This window comes from Lissotriton helveticus, chromosome 7 (genome assembly GCF_964261635.1).
Source record: "Lissotriton helveticus chromosome 7, aLisHel1.1, whole genome shotgun sequence".
Lineage (NCBI taxonomy): Eukaryota > Metazoa > Chordata > Amphibia > Caudata > Salamandridae > Lissotriton > Lissotriton helveticus.
The window spans coordinates 1,811,396,534-1,811,423,783 of NC_136068.1; the positions used below are offsets into that span (position 1 = coordinate 1,811,396,534).

The following is a 27,250-nucleotide window of genomic DNA, read 5'->3' on the forward strand; positions in this document are numbered from 1 at the left end:
GCTTGGACAATACCTGAGCAAACTTCCAGAAGTACTTTTGCAGAGTTTGTGACATTAGCTCCTTTTCCTGATGCTTGATTCAGAGGCTAGACCCGTTGGTTTTCTAGGTTGTTTAAATTTCATTTCAATGGGGGTTACAACCGATGCAGGTCTCTAAATATCCCTTAGGCCCTCCCTAATTACGTGTTTAGATATATATATATACAAACTTCCAGAAGGCCATGACTGATGTCACTGAAGGTATTAGAGCCATATGTCTTAAATTCAATGCCGACAAAACCAAAGTTCTCCTCTTTGGACAAACTCACCATGAGTTGGCTCCAGGTGGCCCATTACCCTCAGACCAGCACCCATCCCCACCACCCATGCTGGCAACCTCAGAATCATCCTCAAATGTGAGCTCTCTGTGACACAACAGATCAACTTGGTTGCTTCAACCTGCTGCTACACCCTCAGAATGCTCCATAAAGTCTTCCTATGGATCGCAACCAACACCAGAAGAACTATCACTCAAGCCCTCTTCCCCAGTTGATTTGACTATGGTAATGCTATCTACGCTGGAACCATCACCCTCCTCCTCAAGCACCTCTAAACAATCCAGAATGCAGCAGCAAGAATTATCCTGGGCCTGCCCAGAATATCCCACATCACCACCACTTCCATAGCCTACACTGGCTTCCTGTCTAGAAGAGATGCCACTTAAACTGTTCATGCATGCCTACAAAGCCCTCCATAACACAGGACCAGAATACCTGTACAACCACCTAACCTTCCATCAGCCCACCAGAAACTTGTGGTGAACCTCCCTGCCCTCGCCACCATCCTCCACATCCATCATACCCGAGGACACCCTTTCTCCTACCTGACAGCTAAAGCCTAGAATAAATTCCCCTTCCATCTCCAAACCACCACCTCCCATGCCAAATTCAGGAGAGGACACAAAACCTGGCTGTTTGAGTAGCTCCACTTCACACAGCACCTGGATAACCCTTGGGGTGATAAGCGCCTGCTGCAAGTACTGATTGATTGATTGATTCATTCATTTGCTTGCTCTCGGGCTGGGGAGGATGGCACAGGTGCGGAGCAGAGCAAAGCCACATTTGTCAGCAAAGCGAATGAGGCCTAAGGAACTAGTGTGGTGATTTCACGCATGATTTGCTTCCTTCTCTAAAGAAACCTTCTCACTGAAGACAGTAGTAAGTACAGAAGCATACCTGCCTGCTGTGATAATCTAAGATTACCAAAGCCTTTTTATAAGAGTCATAAAACCCAAAATACGAAACTGCAAAGCTTTGGCACTAGGGAAATACAATCATGCATTATTGAATTCAACTGATCTGGTTTAAATTGGAAAAAAAGAGAAGATGAGGGTTCAAGAGCTGGCAAAGATAGCAGGATCTAAAGATTGTTGGAAGATAGCTTGCTGACAGAGACAATAAGGCCTACCAATAAGTAATATGTAACAAGCTATCATAGCTAGGAGCCAGGAAAAGATGTTGAAAAGTTGGGGCAGAGTTAAAGGTAAGGGAAATTGAGAGAGGGAAAAAGCAAATGTTAGAGAAGAGAATGTCATAAAGATTAAATACTCACAATGAAGAGGCTTTTTGCTGCAGCCACTTGTTTGGCAGACTTCAACTTTCAGCTGATAAAAGCCATGTCTTACTGCACTCCTGTACATGATGTGCTTGTGTTTCGTAGATGAGCAATTCTTGAAGGAAGTAAAAGCTGAGCCCACACCCTCTGGATATGAAAAGAAAAACACAAATAGCATTTGAATCCAATTCAGACTGCCAAATCAACCTCAGGGCATCACCTTCCATGGCCACATTCCATAACCATCATAAGAGGCAGACTGTTCCTGATATCGACACACAAACCTCAAGATGAGACCAGAACATGATAGCAAATGTGTCTCAGGTAGAGAATTTGCTATTAATTATGTCACATACTCCTTCATGGTGAAAAGTCCTGTTCAGAGTCCTCCTCATCAAAAAATGCCATTGCCCATTCAAAACACCCAAATGTTTAGATCTTGTTAGTGTGTTTTGGAAACAGACGTAATCCGGTGCATGATATTTTATGTGAAGCGTGACACCTTTCTTTTTAATCTCATTGGTTACCTTCTTGTACCATCTTTTCTTCTTTGAACTATGAGTTTACCGCACAGTGGAGCCCCTTTGTGATTGTCTGCTGATAGCTACTGGGCTACATACTGCACAGCCCCATCTCACAAAGATGGTGCATATAATCAATAGCGGATGCCCCTGATAAGATGGCTGCCACAAATAGCAGACAGGGAACACAGGCGATCAAAAACCATACAAAACTGAATTACAAAAAGTTCTGACACACATTGCTACCCACTCATAAATATGATAAAACCCATACACAACTGAAAACACATATGTAGTAAACACACGAGCAAAGGCACTTCCGCTTGAGCAATATAAACTAGATGTAATGCTTAGTTCTCTAGATTTCTATCCAGAAAATTGGAGAAAGCAGAGAAAAAAGGGATCCAAAATACTGCACCACGATCCATTATTGTTACTCTCATCGGATAGAGGATCAAAATACATCATCTTAGATCAAAAGCAACAGTACATCCTCCACGTACGGTGATGTCCAGATGTCACTGTTGTGAAAAAATAGTTTTCATTAGAAAAATCGTGTTTTACTACATAGGTTAGTTCAGTTATCATATGCAATACAAGGCCACATTTTGAAAAGTGCATGTTTAAATGTTGTGCACAACAATTTGTTTTCATTTAGTTTTCAGAAAATTATTGAAATTCAGCTCCAGCCACAGTTTACCTCTGCACTTGAAGTAAGAACTGATGTGCTTCTGCAACATTACAAGAATATGAGCTAAACATCAGTTTATGTGCTAGCAATGTTGCACAGTGTATTGTAGTAAGTTGCATTACGCATGTTTCTGTCCAGTGAATATTGGGGCATATTATCAAGGGATTTATCTCCGCTTTTTTTGGCTTTAAAAGCCAAGAAAGCGGAGATAAAATGATCTCCCTATTACCTAGCTGTCGCTAACACCAGTTAGCGACAGCTAGTAGGAGATAGCGACCATCTTGGGCTCCGCTTTGCATGTCAGAGATATTTATCACTAATGACATGCAAAGTGGGCGTGCCAAAATGTTAGCGACTGGAAACATTCGCTAACATCGCTATCTCCTATTACCAACTTTTGGAGATATTCGCGCTAAGCGCGAATATCTCCAAAAGCTAACACCTGCCCTGAGCAGTTCTTAGACATGTTATCCAATGGGAGGTGGATAACATGGCTAAGAGCATTAGCTCGGTAATGCATGAATATCGCTGACTTTACAGCGATATTCATGCATTTCGGTCGATTTTTATCGCTTAGGAGATAAACCTTGATAATAGCAAGGCTCCTAAGCGATAAAAATCGCCGCAACACGGCGATAAAATTATTGCCGCTAAGCCAACATAGCGATAATTATCGCTAGTTGTTGGTAATTTGCCCCATTGTTTTTAGCAGTTGTTTTGAAAATGAGCAGTTGTATTGGTTTAATGCACAAGTTACATTTTAGCGTTACCTTACTGCGTAACACATGAGATTATGTGCTTATTTGTCATCACCTTTCTAAAAGATGTGCTATGTTTGGAGGACATTCTGCTGCTGTAAAAGAGAGGTCTAGGTGCTGTGGACTCCTTATGTAGTAGGACTTGTTATTAATTTTTAATTGTACTTTGACTTCTTATTTTTTTAATGCAGATTGCATTATTGCATTTCTTAATGAATTTGGATTCTAATTCGAACTAAATTTGTGCTTTCTGTAACAATAAAGTTGACATTTGAGTTAATACAATTAGAGAGGATTGAAGGCAGAAGTCAGTACCTCAATGTTCAAGTTCAAGTTCAAAAGTTCATAAAATTCATAAAAGTACCACAATAAAAACACATACATTTGCACAGTAAAAACAAATATATGCAATTCATAAATTATTAAAAACTGATGCATTTCTCATAAGACACTTTTCAGGGGTTTTCCATTGTTTTACGTACACGTGTGATAAGTCTCAAGAAAGTGCTAGTGCAGAAAATTAATTCATCTGTATCCAGGGACAATAAAATTGAATAAGATTCCCCTAATGAAAGGGGTCTGTGTTTCCTAAAATATGGAGTTAAAAACCAATTAATATATTTTAGATAAAATGTACAGAAGAATAGAAAGAGCAGGTCATTCTGTTTACTGGTACCATCACATGGGCATGGATTATAGTCTTTTGTGTGCTGATAGCGCAGGGGGAATCCCAACAAGGATTTTATAGAGCCCACCCTTAGCCGGAACAGCAGTGATCTCTCCCAGTTAGTCATAGGTTGGGTGAGGTATCGTGCAAGATCACTCCTGTTCAAGGCATTTCTCTGATAGATCACAACAGTTGATTTGAGAGTTTCTCTTTCCATTCGATCTGAGCTATAAAGTGCATACAGTGCTTGTTTGACCTCGGTTTTATCTTTAAGTTCAATCTTACTAGGGTCGGAGAATAGATCTTCCCTGTTCACATCGCTCAGTGTTTTTAAAACACCCGCGAGCCAGGGGATTGACATGCCATGATCACATTTAAGACAGTCTTTAATAATATTTTGGGTTAGGGTTGCTGAATCATTCCTCCAGATCCTTATCCAGAAGAGAGCTGGTCTAGATCTAATAAAATCAGATACGTAGGGGAGGTTAAGTTCCTCGTGACAAATCAATTCAGAGGAGGAAATTGGGGCACCCAGGATTTTCCTGCAGAATCGACCTTCTTCTAGCTGGATGCCGGGGCTTTTTCCCAATCCCCACACCACAGCCCCGTATGTGGCTACTGGTAAGCACTGTAACTTAAACCTTTTTAAAATAGCTCTAGTGGCACCTATTTTCTTAGGTCGGGACAAACTCAAAATAGAATTGTTTGCTTTCGAGAACTTGCCCATGGCGCGGGCCTTATGCCCACTCCATGAGCCGTTCGTAGCGAAAACCAAACCAAGGTATGGGAATGAGGTAACAGATTCTAATTTGTCTGTCCCTATAAGTATGGTATTGAGTTTGCGTTTCCCTGGGCCACATGGCATGATAAAAGATTTTTTTTAAATTGACGCACAGGTCTAGGCCCTCCATGTATTGGACGAAGCCTTTAACAAGTAGGCAGAGGGCATTAGGTGTTCGTCCCATCAGGACCGCATCGTCAGCATATAATAAAACTGGCAATGGAAGCCCCTGGATAGTTGGTACATCGCTAGTCACTTGTTGTAGAGCTTTAGCCAGGCCAATGATATAGATGATAAACAGCAGGGGTGCTAAAACGCACAAAAAACACTACGGTAGAGGGGGACCTAAGGGGAGTTTAAAGACCAAGCTCTGAATACAATCCCCAAGAACCTATAAACAACAAAAGTATCAGAGGGTCTCAAAAAATGTGCCCTGAAAAATTGACAGGTCTACCACAACCAAGGAACCACAGTGATGCGCCACAGAAGTTCTCATCAGAATGCGAGAAATACCCATCAGTCACCATACGGATCCGCCCTTCATCATTTGGGATTTTATCCGTACCACCCGTCTGAGAAAATCGGTGCCAACCACGAAGGTCAACCCGGTGGTAAGGGGGTTCCTAAGTGGATGATGGCAATGACAGTGAGGTAAGCCACTCGATGTTTAATGAGCGGCCAAAAACATGGTACTGGGGTGTGCAGTGTAAAAAGGGGTGAAAAGGTGAGAAAACCAAAACAAGAGTGTATTAAAATTGGTTAGAAAAAGGCACTTAGCAAAAGTTTATTCGATGTGTGCCTGACATACCAACGTTAAAAGTCAATGTGACCCAAGGTTGTCTAGTTATGTGGACGACCTGAGGTGAAAAAATGGTCAACTAGTTTCTGCAAATAAGGGACTCTTGTGTCTTTGCATTCATCAGGACCGACAATAAAATTAAACTACTGCACCACGTGAAATACATATAGTGAAAGGAAGCACCGGGAAAACAAAAAAGTGAACATTGTCACCTGAAAGCTCCGGGTGCCCTTACAGTCTGGGTTAATCCCTGTGGGAAGAGAAAAGGTTGGGTATAACTGTCGTTAACTTCTGGGCTGACAAGAAAGTCCACCATTGTGGATCTGGCATAACATCATGTTCAGATTGTTGAAATACGGGCATTTAAAACACATATGGCCCGATATAGAAACATTCAGTAAGAAATTTCATAAGCAGAACGCTCCTCAGTCCTTACCTCGATCTGTAAGGTGGACTGGCCTCACCCCACCTGGCAGCGGCTCAGGGGAAGATGAAGCACCGCTCTAAAAGACATGTGGAACACATATCAACACACAGTATGCACAGAACAAAACACTTCATGATCTCAATGGTCAGAGAAAAGATGGAATCACTATCTTATCAAAAGTAAAATCGAGCCCAGCAATGGCGGGGCCGAAATTCCATATGGCAATGAATGCTCTCCACTACAAGGATGTAAAGATGTGGAAACAGGAGAAGGAGGGAAAGTCCCTCTTACCTATCCGTCGGTACTCCGGGGCCGGCGTCCTGGCCGTCTGGAGAGGTGACGAACATCCGAGGATAGCCTGTTTAAAAGCCGCGCTACCATTGGTCGCGTGGTCACGTGGAGCCCTTCACTGCCATTCTCAATTGGCTGAGAGTGGATGAGGCCCGCGATTTGGTTGGCTCAGTTGACTGAAGGCCAAATCAGGTCATAGGGTGATATGTAATAGGAGTCATGGTAACGGAGTCACACAACTGAAATGCGAGTATAAACATAACAATGCGCTAGCGAAGTCAAGTATTGTGGTTTAAGAAAAACAAGACTGAGGAAAAGAAAACACAGCGTTTCTGTGGCATTACCGCTGATTATAATATCTGGCTGCAAATTAGTGAGGCCAGAAGAGAGGCGGCGGTGAATATGTATAGATGGCTTGAGACTGTAAGTGAGCGGTTAACCACCGTGACGCCTGACTAAATAATGCAAAAAATTACAGAATAGCTGTGGGAATTCATTTGAGTCGTCATGAATTTGACTTTACAAGAATAAATCTTTATAGATGCAATGTCCTGAGTGTTGGGAACACCTAGGACAACAGAAAAGCACCTGAAAAAAGGGCCAGAACATGCAGCCCTATGGTGGTAAAGATGGACAAAAACAGTGGCGTCAGGATGGACAAATTAAAATAAATGGGTTGACGTCACTAAACCCCATTGGTTACATTCCTCACAGGATGGGGAATAAATGCACGGGCTTCAGAAAGATAATCACATCTCTGGAATAAACACTCAAAGCCCCCTATCAAACCTGTTAGGTCAGTGTCCAGTGTGTGAATAGACGGAAGGGGGAGTGTTCAGGCCAATGAAGTGGTGCCTTGGGGTCCTGACTGTTAACTGGCAATCGTTCACAGAACGGACCAAGGAATGTCATCGTTTAATCCGTCTTTGTGAGTCCCCAATTTCAGTACCCATCTTTGTTCTTTCGTCAGCAAGTATTTGGTCACATCTGCTGTGTGTTTGGGGATGAATGGTTGCTCCAAAACAGTCCATTTAAATTCCGTGGCTAGGTGTTTCGCCTCCAGAAAGTGGGCTGTTAACTTAGTGGCTTGCCTGGCACACCTGATGGTACTCTTGTGCTCAGATATCCGTATGCGGACCTTGCGTGTTGTCATTCCCACATACTTATAGCCACAGGGGCAGATGATGAGGTAGACCACATGGTCACTATTGCAATTAGTAAATTTGATTTGCTTCCATGGTCTGGCAGTGCCAATATCGACTTCCAATGATTTCGTTGTCTGAGCACAGACTTGGCAATTACCGCAGGGATGATGTCCCTGGACAGGAGGGAGATTCCATAGTGCTCCTACCGCCCTTGGTGGATCTTCACGTGGCCTGGTGTGTACTAGTCTGTCTTTCAGATTAGGACCCCTCTTGAATGAAACCAAGGGGCGCGGAAGCGTTAAGCGTCCAGAGTTCAATATTGGCCAGTGTTTTTTAACAACACTTTGTATGCTGTTGGAGAGGCTACCGAAGTTATGGACAAAAGTGAGGCGGTCCAGATCCGGTTTGGGAGGTCTGGGTTCCAACAGTGCTTCGCGATTGTTGTTCATCGCCCTTTTCATGGACCTTTTGACAAGTTTAGGTGGATATTTTCGTGCCACTAGTTGCATGCTCAGCTCATTGGAATGTTTTTTAAAAGCTGTTTTCGTGGAGCAGTTCCTTTGAACCCGTAAAAACTGGCTGAAGGGTAAACTTTCTTTTAGTGCCTTGGGGTGGTTACTGTCAAAAAGCAGTAGGGAGTTCCTGGCAGTGGGCTTCCTATACAATTCTGATTGTAGGCCCTCGGGGCAAGACACAATTAGTAGATCGAGAAAGCCCAGACGTTGGTGTCCCATTTCAATGGTGAACTTCAGGTAGTTGTTTCTGCTGTTCAACCAGCCGAGAAATTCTAGGCATCTGTCGCTTGACCCTCTCCACACTACGAAAATGTCATCGATATACCTTTTCCAGGTTGTCCTAGGTGTTCCCAACACTCAGGACATTGCATCTATAAAGATTTATTCTTGTAAAGTCAAATTCATGACGACTCAAATGAATTCCCACAGCTATTCAGTAATTTTTTGCATTATTTAGTCAGGCGTCACGGTGGTTAACCGCTCACTTACAGTCTCAAGCCATCTATACATATTCACCGCCGCCTCTCTTCTGGCCTCACTAATTTGCAGCCAGATATTATAATCAGCGGTAATGCCACAGAAACGCTGTGTTTTCTTTTCCTCAGTCTTGTTTTTCTTAAACCACAATACTTGACTTCGCTAGCGCATTGTTATGTTTATACTCGCATTTCAGTTGTGTGACTCCGTTACCATGACTCCTATTACATATCAACCTATGACCTGATTTGGCCTTCAGTCAACTGAGCCAACCAAATCGCGGGCCTCATCCACTCTCAGCCAATTGAGAATGGCAGTGAAGGGCTCCACGTGACCACGCGACCAATGGTAGCGCGGCTTTTAAACAGGCTATCCTCGGATGTTCGTCACCTCTCCAGACGGCCAGGACGCCGGCCCCGGAGTACCGACGGATAGGTAAGAGGGACTTTCCCTCCTTCTCCTGTTTCCACATCTTTACATCCTTGTAGTGGAGAGCATTCATTGCCATATGGAATTTCGGCCCCGCCATTGCTGGGCTCGATTTTACTTTTGATAAGATAGTGATTCCATCTTTTCTCTGACCATTGAGATCATGAAGTGTTTTGTTCTGGTCATACTGTGTGTTGATATGTGTTCCACATGTCTTTTAGAGCGGTGCTTCATCTTCCCCTGAGCCGCTGCCAGGTGGGGTGAGGCCAGTCCACCTTACAGATCGAGGTAAGGACTGAGGAGCGTTCTGCTTATGAAATTTCTTACTGAATGTTTCTATATCGGGCCATATGTGTTTTAAATGCCCGTATTTCAACAATCTGAACATGATGTTATGCCAGATCCACAATGGTGGACTTTCTTGTCAGCCCAGAAGTTAACGACAGTTATACCCAACCTTTTCTCTTCCCACAGGGATTAACCCAGACTGTAAGGGCACCCGGAGCTTTCAGGTGACAATGTTCACTTTTTTGTTTTCCCGGTGCTTCCTTTCACTATATGTATTTCACGTGGTGCAGTAGTTTAATTTTATTGTCGGTCCTGATGAATGCAAAGACACAAGAGTCCCTTATTTGCAGAAACTAGTTGACCATTTTTTCACCTCAGGTCGTCCACATAACTAGACAACCTTGGGTCACATTGCCTTTTAACGTTGGTATGTCAGGCACACATCGAATAAACTTTTGTTAAGTGCCTTTTTCTAACCAATTTTAATACACTCTTGTTTTGGTTTTCTCACCTTTTCACCCCTTTTTACACTGCACACCCCAGTCCCATGTTTTTGGCCGCTCATTAAACATCGAGTGGCTTACCTCACTGTCATTGCCATCATCCACTTAGGAACCCCCTTACCACTGGGTTGACCTTCGTGGTTGGCACCGATTTTCTCAGACGGGTGGTACGGATAAAATCCCAAATGATGAAGGGCGGATCCGTATGGTGACTGATGGGTATTTCTCGCATTCTGCTGAGAACTTCTGTGGCGCATCACTGTGGTTCCTTGGTTGTGGTAGACCTGTCAATTTTTCAGGGCACATTTTTTGAGACCCTCTGATACTTTTGTTGTTTATAGGTTCTTGGGGATTGTATTCAGAGCTTGGTCTTTAAACTCCCCTTAGGTCCCCCTCTACCGTAGTGTTTTTTGTTATTTGAGTGCAGTTCCCCAACTGCGGACCTTTGTCCCACGAATAGTTGAGTTCGTAGTAATAGTTCGTCACATAGTTGTGGTTAGAACTTTTTCCGCCCTTCTTGAACACTTTCTGCACCTCGAACGTCGCACTTCTCTTCATCATGGCAGAAAATCATGGTTTATCGTTCTCTGATTCAGACCTCTTGGCAGCACTTGCAGAACACCCAGATTTGACTGAATCTCTAACCTCTGTCGTTAGCGTAAGTGAGGACGAGTGGGGAAAACTGCTAGGTCTAAAGAAATCACAAACAAGGACAGCCCTACATGGCACCATCATGGCGCAATATTTGCGTAGTGATTGCGCCCCAACGGGACTGATAGTGACGAATACACCGAGGTTGTTTCTAGGTGATAAGGAGTTTTTAAAAAACTGGGCCCTTATCGCTTGGAGATGTACCAGGGATTGGTTGATTTTAATTATTCAAACCTCTAAACGCATAGCAGATACCTTGCTTATAGAAATTCAAATCCTTGAGTCTAAAATTAAGACTACCATAAGTTCAAAAGTCTTTACCAAGAACTTATATGAATCCAATAAAAACAACAGAGATTTTAAGGAGCACACCTTGTCGGTGAAGATGGACAAATTCAGGAAAGATCTGGATAAGTTTAAATTTGAGAAAATATACCCCTACTCAAGTGAAACTTATATTCCACCGGCATATGGCACCGCTGGTCAGAGGAAGGGGTCTTCTTACAGTACATCCAGTTCAGGTGACAATTCTTCAGGGAGCGATACTGGTAGCGATCACTCAAATACACGAGGTCGCGGTCAGGGTAAACGTAATTTCAAGAACAACTGGAGGGGACATCAGCAACAACAATGGTGGCAACCCAACCCGTGGCAGTTTGGTGGAATGCCCCCATTCTTCCCTCCACAACAACCGGGTCCTTTTCAGCAACCCATGGGACCTCATATGACCAACTTTCCCGGGAATTTTCCAACAAACAACTTCAACGGGCAGCCTTTTTTAGGGTTTGGCCGGGGCAGATCCCGTGGCAGAAGGAGAGGCAACACACAGCCCCAGGTCCACTTCAGCCCCCCACCAACAACGACAGAGGTGAGGACTCTGAGGAGCAACTCGTCCAAGAACAAGGAGGCGGGACAGAGCAGCTCAGCCCAAGTATAGTCATGAATCTTAGCAAACATACCTTAACTGCTACAGAAGAAGAGGCCCTGAATAAAGGACTGGGTTTTGTGCCAACCCATCATAATGATGAGTTTGAGACCCGTTTGGAAGTGGCAAGATTCCTCAGGAAGATTAGACTGCACTTCTTCTTTGCTAATAAAGAAGCCTCTATGCAAAATGAGGAAGATGTCAATACAGGGTTGAGATGTAAGTCTACTTTTACCCCACCGACTCATCTCATGCCTCCCCAGGTCCTAGCCTATGAACAAGCACTTGAAAAGGAATTGGATGACCTCTTTAGCACTAAACATAAGACTTTCCAGAACTTGTCTAAATCACACCATCTAGCACTAAAATCCCTTACTGATAACAAGGACTTGACAATTAAGCCAGCCGATAAGGGCGGATCGGTTGTTATTTTGGACACTGAGGTTTATCGAGCCGAGTGCCTCAGACAACTCAACACTGGCAATGCCTATACCCCTTTGGGTCACGATCCTACAGACGACCTGAAACAAAACATCAAAACTATGGTTGAAGAAGCATCTGCAGAGGGATGGATCACACCAGCTGAAGCCCTGTATCTTTGCACGGAACATCCTAAGATGCCTTACTTTTATACCTTACCCAAGGTTCATAAAGAGCAACGACCGCCGCCAGGACGCCCCATCATCTCGGGGATAAGGTCCGCCCTAGAACCCCTTTCCACTTTTGTGGATTATTTTTTGAGACCGATGGTGCAGGAAATGCCCACTTATCTCCAGGACACTACCGACTTGCTCAGATTGTTACCTAGCATCGAATTTGACTCTGAGAGGGATCTCTTAGTCTCATTTGATGTAGAGGCACTCTACACCTCCATCCCTCAGGATGAGACACTGGATGTTGTGCACCAATTGCTGGAGTCCAGGGAACTAAGTAGCATCACTACTGTCCAGTTTATAATGGCTTGTGCCACACTGGCCATGAAACAACATTTTTTCCAGTTCGAAGAACAAGTGTACCTACAAACATCGGGTACCAGCATGGGGAGCGTTTACGCCCCTAGTCTGGCGAACCTTTATGTCCACTGGTTCGAGCAAAATCATGTACTAAACAATGGAAACCCGTTTATCGATAACCTGAAGACCTGGAAAAGGTATATCGATGACATTTTCGTAGTGTGGAGAGGGTCAAGCGACAGATGCCTAGAATTTCTCGGCTGGTTGAACAGCAGAAACAACTACCTGAAGTTCACCATTGAAATGGGACACCAACGTCTGGCCTTTCTCGATCTACTAATTGTGTCTTGCCCCGAGGGCCTACAATCAGAATTGTATAGGAAGCCCACTGCCAGGAACTCCCTACTGCTTTTTGACAGTAACCACCCCAAGGCACTAAAAGAAAGTTTACCCTTCAGCCAGTTTTTACGGGTTCAAAGGAACTGCTCCACGAAAACAGCTTTTAAAAAACATTCCAATGAGCTGAGCATGCAACTAGTGGCACGAAAATATCCACCTAAACTTGTCAAAAGGTCCATGAAAAGGGCGATGAACAACAATCGCGAAGCACTGTTGGAACCCAGACCTCCCAAACCGGATCTGGACCGCCTCACTTTTGTCCATACCTTCGGTAGCCTCTCCAACAGCATACAAAGTGTTGTTAAAAAACACTGGCCAATATTGAACTCTGGACGCTTAACGCTTCCGCGCCCCTTGGTTTCATTCAAGAGGGGTCCTAATCTGAAAGACAGACTAGTACACACCAGGCCACGTGAAGATCCACCAAGGGCGGTAGGAGCACTATGGAATCTCCCTCCTGTCCAGGGACATCATCCCTGCGGTAATTGCCAAGTCTGTGCTCAGACAACGAAATCATTGGAAGTCGATATTGGCACTGCCAGACCATGGAAGCAAATCAAATTTACTAATTGCAATAGTGACCATGTGGTCTACCTCATCATCTGCCCCTGTGGCTATAAGTATGTGGGAATGACAACACGCAAGGTCCGCATACGGATATCTGAGCACAAGAGTACCATCAGGTGTGCCAGGCAAGCCACTAAGTTAACAGCCCACTTTCTGGAGGCGAAACACCTAGCCACGGAATTTAAATGGACTGTTTTGGAGCAACCATTCATCCCCAAACACACAGCAGATGTGACCAAATACTTGCTGACGAAAGAACAAAGATGGGTACTGAAATTGGGGACTCACAAAGACGGATTGAACGATGACATTCCTTGGTCCGTTCTGTGAACGATTGCCAGTTAACAGTCAGGACCCCAAGGCACCACTTCATTGGCCTGAACACTCCCCCTTCCGTCTATTCACACACTGGACACTGACCTAACAGGTTTGATAGGGGTCTTTGAGTGTTTATTCCAGAGATGTGATTATCTTTCTGAAGCCCGTGCATTTATTCCCCATCCTGTGAGGAATGTAACCAATGGGGTTTAGTGACGTCAACCCATTTATTTTAATTTGTCCATCCTGACGCCACTGTTTTTGTCCATCTTTACCACCATAGGGCTGCATGTTCTGGCCCTTTTTTCAGGTGCTTTTCTGTTGTCCTAGGTGTTCCTAACACTCAGGACATTGCATCTATAAAGATTTATTCTTGTAAAGTCAAATTCATGACGACTCAAATGAATTCCCACAGCTATTCTGTAATTTTTTGCATTATTTAGTCAGGCGTCACGGTGGTTAACCGCTCACTTACAGTCTCAAGCCATCTATACATATTCACCGCCGCCTCTCTTCTGGCCTCACTAATTTGCAGCCAGATATTATAATCAGCGGTAATGCCACAGAAACGCTGTGTTTTCTTTTCCTCAGTCTTGTTTTTCTTAAACCACAATACTTGACTTCGCTAGCGCATTGTTATGTTTATACTCGCATTTCAGTTGTGTGACTCCGTTACCATGACTCCTATTACATATCAACCTATGACCTGATTTGGCCTTCAGTCAACTGAGCCAACCAAATCGCGGGCCTCATCCACTCTCAGCCAATTGAGAATGGCAGTGAAGGGCTCCACGTGACCACGCGACCAATGGTAGCGCGGCTTTTAAACAGGCTATCCTCGGATGTTCGTCACCTCTCCAGACGGCCAGGACGCCGGCCCCGGAGTACCGACGGATAGGTAAGAGGGACTTTCCCTCCTTCTCCTGTTTCCACATCTTTACATCCTTGTAGTGGAGAGCATTCATTGCCATATGGAATTTCGGCCCCGCCATTGCTGGGCTCGATTTTACTTTTGATAAGATAGTGATTCCATCTTTTCTCTGACCATTGAGATCATGAAGTGTTTTGTTCTGTGCATACTGTGTGTTGATATGTGTTCCACATGTCTTTTAGAGCGGTGCTTCATCTTCCCCTGAGCCGCTGCCAGGTGGGGTGAGGCCAGTCCACCTTACAGATCGAGGTAAGGACTGAGGAGCGTTCTGCTTATGAAATTTCTTACTGAATGTTTCTATATCGGGCCATATGTGTTTTAAATGCCCGTATTTCAACAATCTGAACATGATGTTATGCCAGATCCACAATGGTGGACTTTCTTGTCAGCCCAGAAGTTAACGACAGTTATACCCAACCTTTTCTCTTCCCACAGGGATTAACCCAGACTGTAAGGGCACCCGGAGCTTTCAGGTGACAATGTTCACTTTTTTGTTTTCCCGGTGCTTCCTTTCACTATATGTATTTCACGTGGTGCAGTAGTTTAATTTTATTGTCGGTCCTGATGAATGCAAAGACACAAGAGTCCCTTATTTGCAGAAACTAGTTGACCATTTTTTCACCTCAGGTCGTCCACATAACTAGACAACCTTGGGTCACATTGCCTTTTAACGTTGGTATGTCAGGCACACATCGAATAAACTTTTGTTTAGTGCCTTTTTCTAACCAATTTTAATACACTCTTGTTTTGGTTTTCTCACCTTTTCACCCCTTTTTACACTGCACACCCCAGTCCCATGTTTTTGGCCGCTCATTAAACATCGAGTGGCTTACCTCACTGTCATTGCCATCATCCACTTAGGAACCCCCTTACCACCGGGTTGACCTTCGTGGTTGGCACCGATTTTCTCAGACGGGTGGTACGGATAAAATCCCAAATGATGAAGGGCGGATCCGTATGGTGACTGATGGGTATTTCTCGCATTCTGCTGAGAACTTCTGTGGCGCATCACTGTGGTTCCTTGGTTGTGGTAGACCTGTCAATTTTTCAGGGAACATTTTTTGAGACCCTCTGATACTTTTGTTGTTTATAGGTTCTTAGGGATTGTATTCAGAGCTTGGTCTTTAAACTCCCCTTAGGTCCCCCTCTACCGTAGTGTTTTTTGTTATTTGAGTGCAGTTCCCCAACTGCGGACCTTTGTCCCACGAATAGTTGAGTTCGTAGTAATAGTTCGTCACATAGTTGTGGTTAGAACTTTTTCCGCCCTTCTTGAACACTTTCTGCACCTCGAACGTCGCACTTCTCTTCATCATGGCAGAAAATCATGGTTTATCGTTCTCTGATTCAGACCTCTTGGCAGCACTTGCAGAACACCCAGATTTGACTGAATCTCTAACCTCTGTCGTTAGCGTAAGTGAGGACGAGTGGGGAAAACTGCTAGGTCTAAAGAAATCACAAACAAGGACAGCCCTACATGGCACCATCATGGCGCAATATTTGCGTAGTGATTGCGCCCCAACGGGACTGATAGTGACGAATACACCGAGGTTGTTTCTAGGTGATAAGGAGTTTTTAAAAAACTGGGCCCTTATCGCTTGGAGATGTACCAGGGATTGGTTGATTTTAATTATTCAAACCTCTAAACGCATAGCAGATACCTTGCTTATAGAAATTCAAATCCTTGAGTCTAAAATTAAGACTACCATAAGTTCAAAAGTCTTTACCAAGAACTTAGATGAATCCAATAAAAACAACAGAGATTTTAAGGAGCACACCTTGTCGGTGAAGATGGACAAATTCAGGAAAGATCTGGATAAGTTTAAATTTGAGAAAATATACCCCTACTCAAGTGACACTTATATTCCACCGGCATATGGCACCGCTGGTCAGAGGAAGGGGTCTTCTTACAGTACATCCAGTTCAGGTGACAATTCTTCAGGGAGCGATACTGGTAGCGATCACTCAAATACACGAGGTCGCGGTCAGGGTAAACGTAATTTCAAGAACAACTGGAGGGGACATCAGCAACAACAATGGTGGCAACCCAACCCGTGGCAGTTTGGTGGAATGCCCCCATTCTTCCCTCCACAACAACCGGGTCCTTTTCAGCAACCCATGGGACCTCATATGACCAACTTTCCCGGGAATTTTCCAACAAACAACTTCAACGGGCAGCCTTTTTTAGGGTTTGGCCGGGGCAGATCCCGTGGCAGAAGGAGAGGCAACACACAGCCCCAGGTCCACTTCAGCCCCCCACCAACAACGACAGAGGTGAGGACTCTGAGGAGCAACTCGTCCAAGAACAAGGAGGCGGGACAGAGCAGCTCAGCCCAAGTATAGTCATGAATCTTAGCAAACATACCTTAACTGCTACAGAAGAAGAGGCCCTGAATAAAGGACTGGGTTTTGTGCCAACCCATCATAATGATGAGTTTGAGACCCGTTTGGAAGTGGCAAGATTCCTCAGGAAGATTAGACTGCACTTCTTCTTTGCTAATAAAGAAGCCTCTATGCAAAATGAGGAAGATGTCAATACAGGATTGAGATGTAAGTCTACTTTTACCCCACCGACTCATCTCATGCCTCCCCAGGTCCTAGCCTATGAACAAGCACTTGAAAAGGAATTGGATGACCTCTTTAGCACTAAACATAAGACTTTCCAGAACTTGTCTAAATCACACCATCTAGCACTAAAATCCCTTACTGATAACAAGGACTTGACAATTAAGCCAGCCGATAAGGGCGGATCGGTTGTTATTTTGGACACTGAGGTTTATCGAGCCGAGTGCCTCAGACAACTCAACACTGGCAATGCCTATACCCCTTTGGGTCACAATCCTACAGACGACCTGAAACAAAACATCAAAACTATGGTTGAAGAAGCATCTGCAGAGGGATGGATCACACCAGCTGAAGCCCTGTATCTTTGCACGGAACATCCTAAGATGCCTTACTTTTATACCTTACCCAAGGTTCATAAAGAGCAACGACTGCCGCCAGGACGCCCCATCATCTCGGGGATAGGGTCCGCCCTAGAACCCCTTTCCACTTTTGTGGATTATTTTTTGAGACCGATGGTGCAGGAAATGCCCACTTATCTCCAGGACACTACCGACTTGCTCAGATTGTTACCTAGCATCGAATTTGACTCTGAGAGGGATCTCTTAGTCTCATTTGATGTAGAGGCACTCTACACCTCCATCCCTCAGGATGAGACACTGGATGTTGTGCACCAATTGCTGGAGTCCAGGGAACTAAGTAGCATCACTACTGTCCAGTTTATAATGGCTTGTGCCACACTGGCCATGAAACAACATTTTTTCCAGTTCGAAGAACAAGTGTACCTACAAACATCGGGTACCAGCATGGGGAGCGTTTACGCCCCTAGTCTGGCGAACCTTTATGTCCACTGGTTCGAGCAAAATCATGTACTAAACAATGGAAACCCGTTTATCGATAACCTGAAGACCTGGAAAAGGTATATCGATGACATTTTCGTAGTGTGGAGAGGGTCAAGCGACAGATGCCTAGAATTTCTCGGCTGGTTGAACAGCAGAAACAACTACCTGAAGTTCACCATTGAAATGGGACACCAACGTCTGGCCTTTCTCGATCTACTAATTGTGTCTTGCCCCGAGGGCCTACAATCAGAATTGTATAGGAAGCCCACTGCCAGGAACTCCCTACTGCTTTTTGACAGTAACCACCCCAAGGCACTAAAAGAAAGTTTACCCTTCAGCCAGTTTTTACGGGTTCAAAGGAACTGCTCCACGAAAACAGCTTTTAAAAAACATTCCAATGAGCTGAGCATGCAACTAGTGGCACGAAAATATCCACCTAAACTTGTCAAAAGGTCCATGAAAAGGGCGATGAACAACAATCGCGAAGCACTGTTGGAACCCAGACCTCCCAAACCGGATCTGGACCGCCTCACTTTTGTCCATACCTTCGGTAGCCTCTCCAACAGCATACAAAGTGTTGTTAAAAAACACTGGCCAATATTGAACTCTGGACGCTTAACGCTTCCGCGCCCCTTGGTTTCATTCAAGAGGGGTCCTAATCTGAAAGACAGACTAGTACACACCAGGCCACGTGAAGATCCACCAAGGGCGGTAGGAGCACTATGGAATCTCCCTCCTGTCCAGGGACATCATCCCTGCGGTAATTGCCAAGTCTGTGCTCAGACAACGAAATCATTGGAAGTCGATATTGGCACTGCCAGACCATGGAAGCAAATCAAATTTACTAATTGCAATAGTGACCATGTGGTCTACCTCATCATCTGCCCCTGTGGCTATAAGTATGTGGGAATGACAACACGCAAGGTCCGCATACGGATATCTGAGCACAAGAGTACCATCAGGTGTGCCAGGCAAGCCACTAAGTTAACAGCCCACTTTCTGGAGGCGAAACACCTAGCCACGGAATTTAAATGGACTGTTTTGGAGCAACCATTCATCCCCAAACACACAGCAGATGTGACCAAATACTTGCTGACGAAGGAACAAAGATGGGTACTGAAATTGGGGACTCACAAAGACGGATTGAACGATGACATTCCTTGGTCCGTTCTGTGAACGATTGCCAGTTAACAGTCAGGACCCCAAGGCACCACTTCATTGGCCTGAACACTCCCCCTTCCGTCTATTCACACACTGGACACTGACCTAACAGGTTTGATAGGGGTCTTTGAGTGTTTATTCCAGAGATGTGATTATCTTTCTGAAGCCCGTGCATTTATTCCCCATCCTGTGAGGAATGTAACCAATGGGGTTTAGTGACGTCAACCCATTTATTTTAATTTGTCCATCCTGACGCCACTGTTTTTGTCCATCTTTACCACCATAGGGCTGCATGTTCTGGCCCTTTTTTCAGGTGCTTTTCTGTTGTCCTAGGTGTTCCTAACACTCAGGACATTGCATCTATAAAGATTTATTCTTGTAAAGTCAAATTCATGACGACTCAAATGAATTCCCACAGCTATTCTGTAATTTTTTGCATTATTTAGTCAGGCGTCACGGTGGTTAACCGCTCACTTACAGTCTCAAGCCATCTATACATATTCACCGCCGCCTCTCTTCTGGCCTCACTAATTTGCAGCCAGATATTATAATCTGCGGTAATGCCACAGAAACGCTGTGTTTTCTTTTCCTCAGTCTTGTTTTTCTTAAACCACAATACTTGACTTCGCTAGCGCATTGTTATGTTTATACTCGCATTTCAGTTGTGTGACTCCGTTACCATGACTCCTATTACATATCAACCTATGACCTGATTTGGCCTTCAGTCAACTGAGCCAACCAAATCGCGGGCCTCATCCACTCTCAGCCAATTGAGAATGGCAGTGAAGGGCTCCACGTGACCACGCGACCAATGGTAGCGCGGCTTTTAAACAGGCTATCCTCGGATGTTCGTCACCTCTCCAGACGGCCAGGACGCCGGCCCCGGAGTACCGACGGATAGGTAAGAGGGACTTTCCCTCCTTCTCCTGTTTCCACATCTTTACATCCTTGTAGTGGAGAGCATTCATTGCCATATGGAATTTCGGCCCCGCCATTGCTGGGCTCGATTTTACTTTTGATAAGATAGTGATTCCATCTTTTCTCTGACCATTGAGATCATGAAGTGTTTTGTTCTGTGCATACTGTGTGTTGATATGTGTTCCACATGTCTTTTAGAGCGGTGCTTCATCTTCCCCTGAGCCGCTGCCAGGTGGGGTGAGGCCAGTCCACCTTACAGATCGAGGTAAGGACTGAGGAGCGTTCTGCTTATGAAATTTCTTACTGAATGTTTCTATATCGGGCCATATGTGTTTTAAATGCCCGTATTTCAACAATCTGAACATGATGTTATGCCAGATCCACAATGGTGGACTTTCTTGTCAGCCCAGAAGTTAACGACAGTTATACCCAACCTTTTCTCTTCCCACAGGGATTAACCCAGACTGTAAGGGCACCCGGAGCTTTCAGGTGACAATGTTCACTTTTTTGTTTTCCCGGTGCTTCCTTTCACTATATGTATTTCACGTGGTGCAGTAGTTTAATTTTATTGTCGGTCCTGATGAATGCAAAGACACAAGAGTCCCTTATTTGCAGAAACTAGTTGACCATTTTTTCACCTCAGGTCGTCCACATAACTAGACAACCTTGGGTCACATTGCCTTTTAACGTTGGTATGTCAGGCACACATCGAATAAACTTTTGTTTAGTGCCTTTTTCTAACCAATTTTAATACACTCTTGTTTTGGTTTTCTCACCTTTTCACCCCTTTTTACACTGCACACCCCAGTCCCATGTTTTTGGCCGCTCATTAAACATCGAGTGGCTTACCTCACTGTCATTGCCATCATCCACTTAGGAACCCCCTTACCACCGGGTTGACCTTCGTGGTTGGCACCGATTTTCTCAGACGGGTGGTACGGATAAAATCCCAAATGATGAAGGGCGGATCCGTATGGTGACTGATGGGTATTTCTCGCATTCTGCTGAGAACTTCTGTGGCGCATCACTGTGGTTCCTTGGTTGTGGTAGACCTGTCAATTTTTCAGGGAACATTTTTTGAGACCCTCTGATACTTTTGTTGTTTATAGGTTCTTAGGGATTGTATTCAGAGCTTGGTCTTTAAACTCCCCTTAGGTCCCCCTCTACCGTAGTGTTTTTTGTTATTTGAGTGCAGTTCCCCAACTGCGGACCTTTGTCCCACGAATAGTTGAGTTCGTAGTAATAGTTCGTCACATAGTTGTGGTTAGAACTTTTTCCGCCCTTCTTGAACACTTTCTGCACCTCGAACGTCGCACTTCTCTTCATCATGGCAGAAAATCATGGTTTATCGTTCTCTGATTCAGACCTCTTGGCAGCATTTGCAGAACACCCAGATTTGACTGAATCTCTAACCTCTGTCGTTAGCGTAAGTGAGGACGAGTGGGGAAAACTGCTAGGTCTAAAGAAATCACAAACAAGGACAGCCCTACATGGCACCATCATGGCGCAATATTTGCGTAGTGATTGCGCCCCAACGGGACTGATAGTGACGAATACACCGAGGTTGTTTCTAGGTGATAAGGAGTTTTTAAAAAACTGGGCCCTTATCGCTTGGAGATGTACCAGGGATTGGTTGATTTTAATTATTCAAACCTCTAAACGCATAGCAGATACCTTGCTTATAGAAATTCAAATCCTTGAGTCTAAAATTAAGACTACCATAAGTTCAAAAGTCTTTACCAAGAACTTAGATGAATCCAATAAAAACAACAGAGATTTTAAGGAGCACACCTTGTCGGTGAAGATGGACAAATTCAGGAAAGATCTGGATAAGTTTAAATTTGAGAAAATATACCCCTACTCAAGTGACACTTATATTCCACCGGCATATGGCACCGCTGGTCAGAGGAAGGGGTCTTCTTACAGTACATCCAGTTCAGGTGACAATTCTTCAGGGAGCGATACTGGTAGCGATCACTCAAATACACGAGGTCGCGGTCAGGGTAAACGTAATTTCAAGAACAACTGGAGGGGACATCAGCAACAACAATGGTGGCAACCCAACCCGTGGCAGTTTGGTGGAATGCCCCCATTCTTCCCTCCACAACAACCGGGTCCTTTTCAGCAACCCATGGGACCTCATATGACCAACTTTCCCGGGAATTTTCCAACAAACAACTTCAACGGGCAGCCTTTTTTAGGGTTTGGCCGGGGCAGATCCCGTGGCAGAAGGAGAGGCAACACACAGCCCCAGGTCCACTTCAGCCCCCCACCAACAACGACAGAGGTGAGGACTCTGAGGAGCAACTCGTCCAAGAACAAGGAGGCGGGACAGAGCAGCTCAGCCCAAGTATAGTCATGAATCTTAGCAAACATACCTTAACTGCTACAGAAGAAGAGGCCCTGAATAAAGGACTGGGTTTTGTGCCAACCCATCATAATGATGAGTTTGAGACCCGTTTGGAAGTGGCAAGATTCCTCAGGAAGATTAGACTGCACTTCTTCTTTGCTAATAAAGAAGCCTCTATGCAAAATGAGGAAGATGTCAATACAGGATTGAGATGTAAGTCTACTTTTACCCCACCGACTCATCTCATGCCTCCCCAGGTCCTAGCCTATGAACAAGCACTTGAAAAGGAATTGGATGACCTCTTTAGCACTAAACATAAGACTTTCCAGAACTTGTCTAAATCACACCATCTAGCACTAAAATCCCTTACTGATAACAAGGACTTGACAATTAAGCCAGCCGATAAGGGCGGATCGGTTGTTATTTTGGACACTGAGGTTTATCGAGCCGAGTGCCTCAGACAACTCAACACTGGCAATGCCTATACCCCTTTGGGTCACAATCCTACAGACGACCTGAAACAAAACATCAAAACTATGGTTGAAGAAGCATCTGCAGAGGGATGGATCACACCAGCTGAAGCCCTGTATCTTTGCACGGAACATCCTAAGATGCCTTACTTTTATACCTTACCCAAGGTTCATAAAGAGCAACGACCGCCGCCAGGACGCCCCATCATCTCGGGGATAGGGTCCGCCCTAGAACCCCTTTCCACTTTTGTGGATTATTTTTTGAGACCGATGGTGCAGGAAATGTCCACTTATCTCCAGGACACTACCGACTTGCTCAGATTGTTACCTAGCATCGAATTTGACTCTGAGAGGGATCTCTTAGTCTCATTTGATGTAGAGGCACTCTACACCTCCATCCCTCAGGATGAGACACTGGATGTTGTGCACCAATTGCTGGAGTCCAGGGAACTAAGTAGCATCACTCCTGTCCAGTTTATAATGGCTTGTGCCACACTGGCCATGAAACAACATTTTTTCCAGTTCGAAGAACAAGTGTACCTACAAACATCGGGTACCAGCATGGGGAGCGTTTACGCCCCTAGTCTGGCGAACCTTTATGTCCACTGGTTCGAGCAAAATCATGTACTAAACAATGGAAACCCGTTTATCGATAACCTGAAGACCTGGAAAAGGTATATCGATGACATTTTCGTAGTGTGGAGAGGGTCAAGCGACAGATGCCTAGAATTTCTCGGCTGGTTGAACAGCAGAAACAACTACCTGAAGTTCACCATTGAAATGGGACACCAACGTCTGGCCTTTCTCGATCTACTAATTGTGTCTTGCCCCGAGGGCCTACAATCAGAATTGTATAGGAAGCCCACTGCCAGGAACTCCCTACTGCTTTTTGACAGTAACCACCCCAAGGCACTAAAAGAAAGTTTACCCTTCAGCCAGTTTTTACGGGTTCAAAGGAACTGCTCCACGAAAACAGCTTTTAAAAAACATTCCAATGAGCTGAGCATGCAACTAGTGGCACGAAAATATCCACCTAAACTTGTCAAAAGGTCCATGAAAAGGGCGATGAACAACAATCGCGAAGCACTGTTGGAACCCAGACCTCCCAAACCGGATCTGGACCGCCTCACTTTTGTCCATACCTTCGGTAGCCTCTCCAACAGCATACAAAGTGTTGTTAAAAAACACTGGCCAATATTGAACTCTGGACGCTTAACGCTTCCGCGCCCCTTGGTTTCATTCAAGAGGGGTCCTAATCTGAAAGACAGACTAGTACACACCAGGCCACGTGAAGATCCACCAAGGGCGGTAGGAGCACTATGGAATCTCCCTCCTGTCCAGGGACATCATCCCTGCGGTAATTGCCAAGTCTGTGCTCAGACAACGAAATCATTGGAAGTCGATATTGGCACTGCCAGACCATGGAAGCAAATCAAATTTACTAATTGCAATAGTGACCATGTGGTCTACCTCATCATCTGCCCCTGTGGCTATAAGTATGTGGGAATGACAACACGCAAGGTCCGCATACGGATATCTGAGCACAAGAGTACCATCAGGTGTGCCAGGCAAGCCACTAAGTTAACAGCCCACTTTCTGGAGGCGAAACACCTAGCCACGGAATTTAAATGGACTGTTTTGGAGCAACCATTCATCCCCAAACACACAGCAGATGTGACCAAATACTTGCTGACGAAAGAACAAAGATGGGTACTGAAATTGGGGACTCACAAAGACGGATTGAACGATGACATTCCTTGGTCCGTTCTGTGAACGATTGCCAGTTAACAGTCAGGACCCCAAGGCACCACTTCATTGGCCTGAACACTCCCCCTTCCGTCTATTCACACACTGGACACTGACCTAACAGGTTTGATAGGGGTCTTTGAGTGTTTATTCCAGAGATGTGATTATCTTTCTGAAGCCCGTGCATTTATTCCCCATCCTGTGAGGAATGTAACCAATGGGGTTTAGTGACGTCAACCCATTTATTTTAATTTGTCCATCCTGACGCCACTGTTTTTGTCCATCTTTACCACCATAGGGCTGCATGTTCTGGCCCTTTTTTCAGGTGCTTTTCTGTTGTCCTAGGTGTTCCCAACACTCAGGACATTGCATCTATAAAGATTTATTCTTGTAAAGTCAAATTCATGACGACTCAAATGAATTCCCACAGCTATTCTGTAATTTTTTGCATTATTTAGTCAGGCGTCACGGTGGTTAACCGCTCACTTACAGTCTCAAGCCATCTATACATATTCACCGCCGCCTCTCTTCTGGCCTCACTAATTTGCAGCCAGATATTATAATCAGCGGTAATGCCACAGAAACGCTGTGTTTTCTTTTCCTCAGTCTTGTTTTTCTTAAACCACAATACTTGACTTCGCTAGCGCATTGTTATGATTATACTCGCATTTCAGTTGTGTGACTCCGTTACCATGACTCCTATTACATATCAACCTATGACCTGATTTGGCCTTCAGTCAACTGAGCCAACCAAATCGCGGGCCTCATCCACTCTCAGCCAATTGAGAATGGCAGTGAAGGGCTCCACGTGACCACGCGACCAATGGTAGCGCGGCTTTTAAACAGGCTATCCTCGGATGGTCGTCACCTCTCCAGACGGCCAGGACGCCGGCCCCGGAGTACCGACTGATAGGTAAGAGGGACTTTCCCTCCTTCTCCTGTTTCCACATCTTTACATCCTTGTAGTGGAGAGCATTCATTGCCATATGGAATTTCGGCCCCGCCATTGCTGGGCTCGATTTTACTTTTGATAAGATAGTGATTCCATCTTTTCTCTGACCATTGAGATCATGAAGTGTTTTGTTCTGTGCATACTGTGTGTTGATATGTGTTCCACATGTATTTTAGAGCGGTGCTTCATCTTCCCCTGAGCCGCTGCCAGGTGGGGTGAGGCCAGTCCACCTTACAGATCGAGGTAAGGACTGAGGAGCGTTCTGCTTATGAAATTTCTTACTGAATGATTCTATATCAGGCCATATGTGTTTTAAATGCCCGTATTTCAACAATCTGAACATGATGTTATGCCAGATACACAATGGTGGACTTTCTTGTCAGCCCAGAAGTTAACGACAGTTATACCCAACCTTTTCTCTTCCCACAGGGATTAACCCAGACTGTAAGGGCACCCGGAGCTTTCAGGTGACAATGTTCACTTTTTTGTTTTCCCGGTGCTTCCTTTCACTATATGTATTTCACGTGGTGCAGTAGTTTAATTTTATTGTCGGTCCTGATGAATGCAAAGACACAAGAGTCCCTTATTTGCAGAAACTAGTTGACCATTTTTTCACCTCAGGTCGTCCACATAACTAGACAACCTTGGGTCACATTGCCTTTTAACGTTGGTATGTCAGGCACACATCGAATAAACTTTTGTTAAGTGCCTTTTTCTAACCAATTTTAATACACTCTTGTTTTGGTTTTCTCACCTTTTCACCCCTTTTTACACTGCACACCCCAGTCCCATGTTTTTGGCCGCTCATTAAACATCGAGTGGCTTACCTCACTGTCATTGCCATCATCCACTTAGGAACCCCCTTACCACCGGGTTGACCTTCGTGGTTGGCACCGATTTTCTCAGACGGGTGGTACGGATAAAATCCCAAATGATGAAGGGCGGATCCGTATGGTGACTGATGGGTATTTCTCGCATTCTGCTGAGAACTTCTGTGGCGCATCACTGTGGTTCCTTGGTTGTGGTAGACCTGTCAATTTTTCAGGGCACATTTTTTGAGACCCTCTGATACTTTTGTTGTTTATAGGTGCTAAAACGCACCCCTGTCTCACCCCTCTGCCAATATTAATAGGTCCAGATACTTCTCCACCCGCCCCAATCCTGACTTGTGCTTTGAGGTCAGTGTGGAGGTATGCGAGGAAATTAAAAAGGGCCTCATCCAGTCCATAGTTCAGAAGAATTGCCCATAGTTTGGATCTATTCACGAGATCGAAAACGGATGAGAGATCCATAAACGCAAGGTAGATAGGGGACGATCGGGCAATGCTATACTTGTCAATAATCAATTTCAGATTCAAGCATTGCTCGACCGTCCCCACCCCGCTCCTGAATCCCATCTGGCAGGGGTCCAATAGACCCGTATCTTCGGACCACTCTGCCAATACCTCAATGATTTTAGACACAATGCAGCAGCCAACTTGTAATGTGGAGACTAGTAATGGGTCCCAATACTAAAGGTTTGTGTCAGAAAAGAGGAATCCTCTTTTCATCTGTGCATCTCAAAAAATGTCTTGGAGAATCCATGTATTGTGCAGCAGATATATGCACTGTACACTAGCTACC

General features: G+C 44.8%; 1 protein-coding gene across 1 annotated transcript in view; it reads right to left on the minus strand.

The window, feature by feature from the left end:
• The window catches only part of LOC144767729 (phospholipase A2 inhibitor and Ly6/PLAUR domain-containing protein-like), a 262,378-nt gene that overhangs the window by 51,731 nt on the left and 183,397 nt on the right, over positions 1-27,250 (minus strand). The window contains exon 3 of the mRNA XM_078651114.1: positions 1,591-1,740. Within this exon, the coding sequence (XP_078507240.1) occupies positions 1,591-1,740 (150 nt within the window). The remainder of the gene's footprint in view (positions 1-1,590; positions 1,741-27,250) is intronic.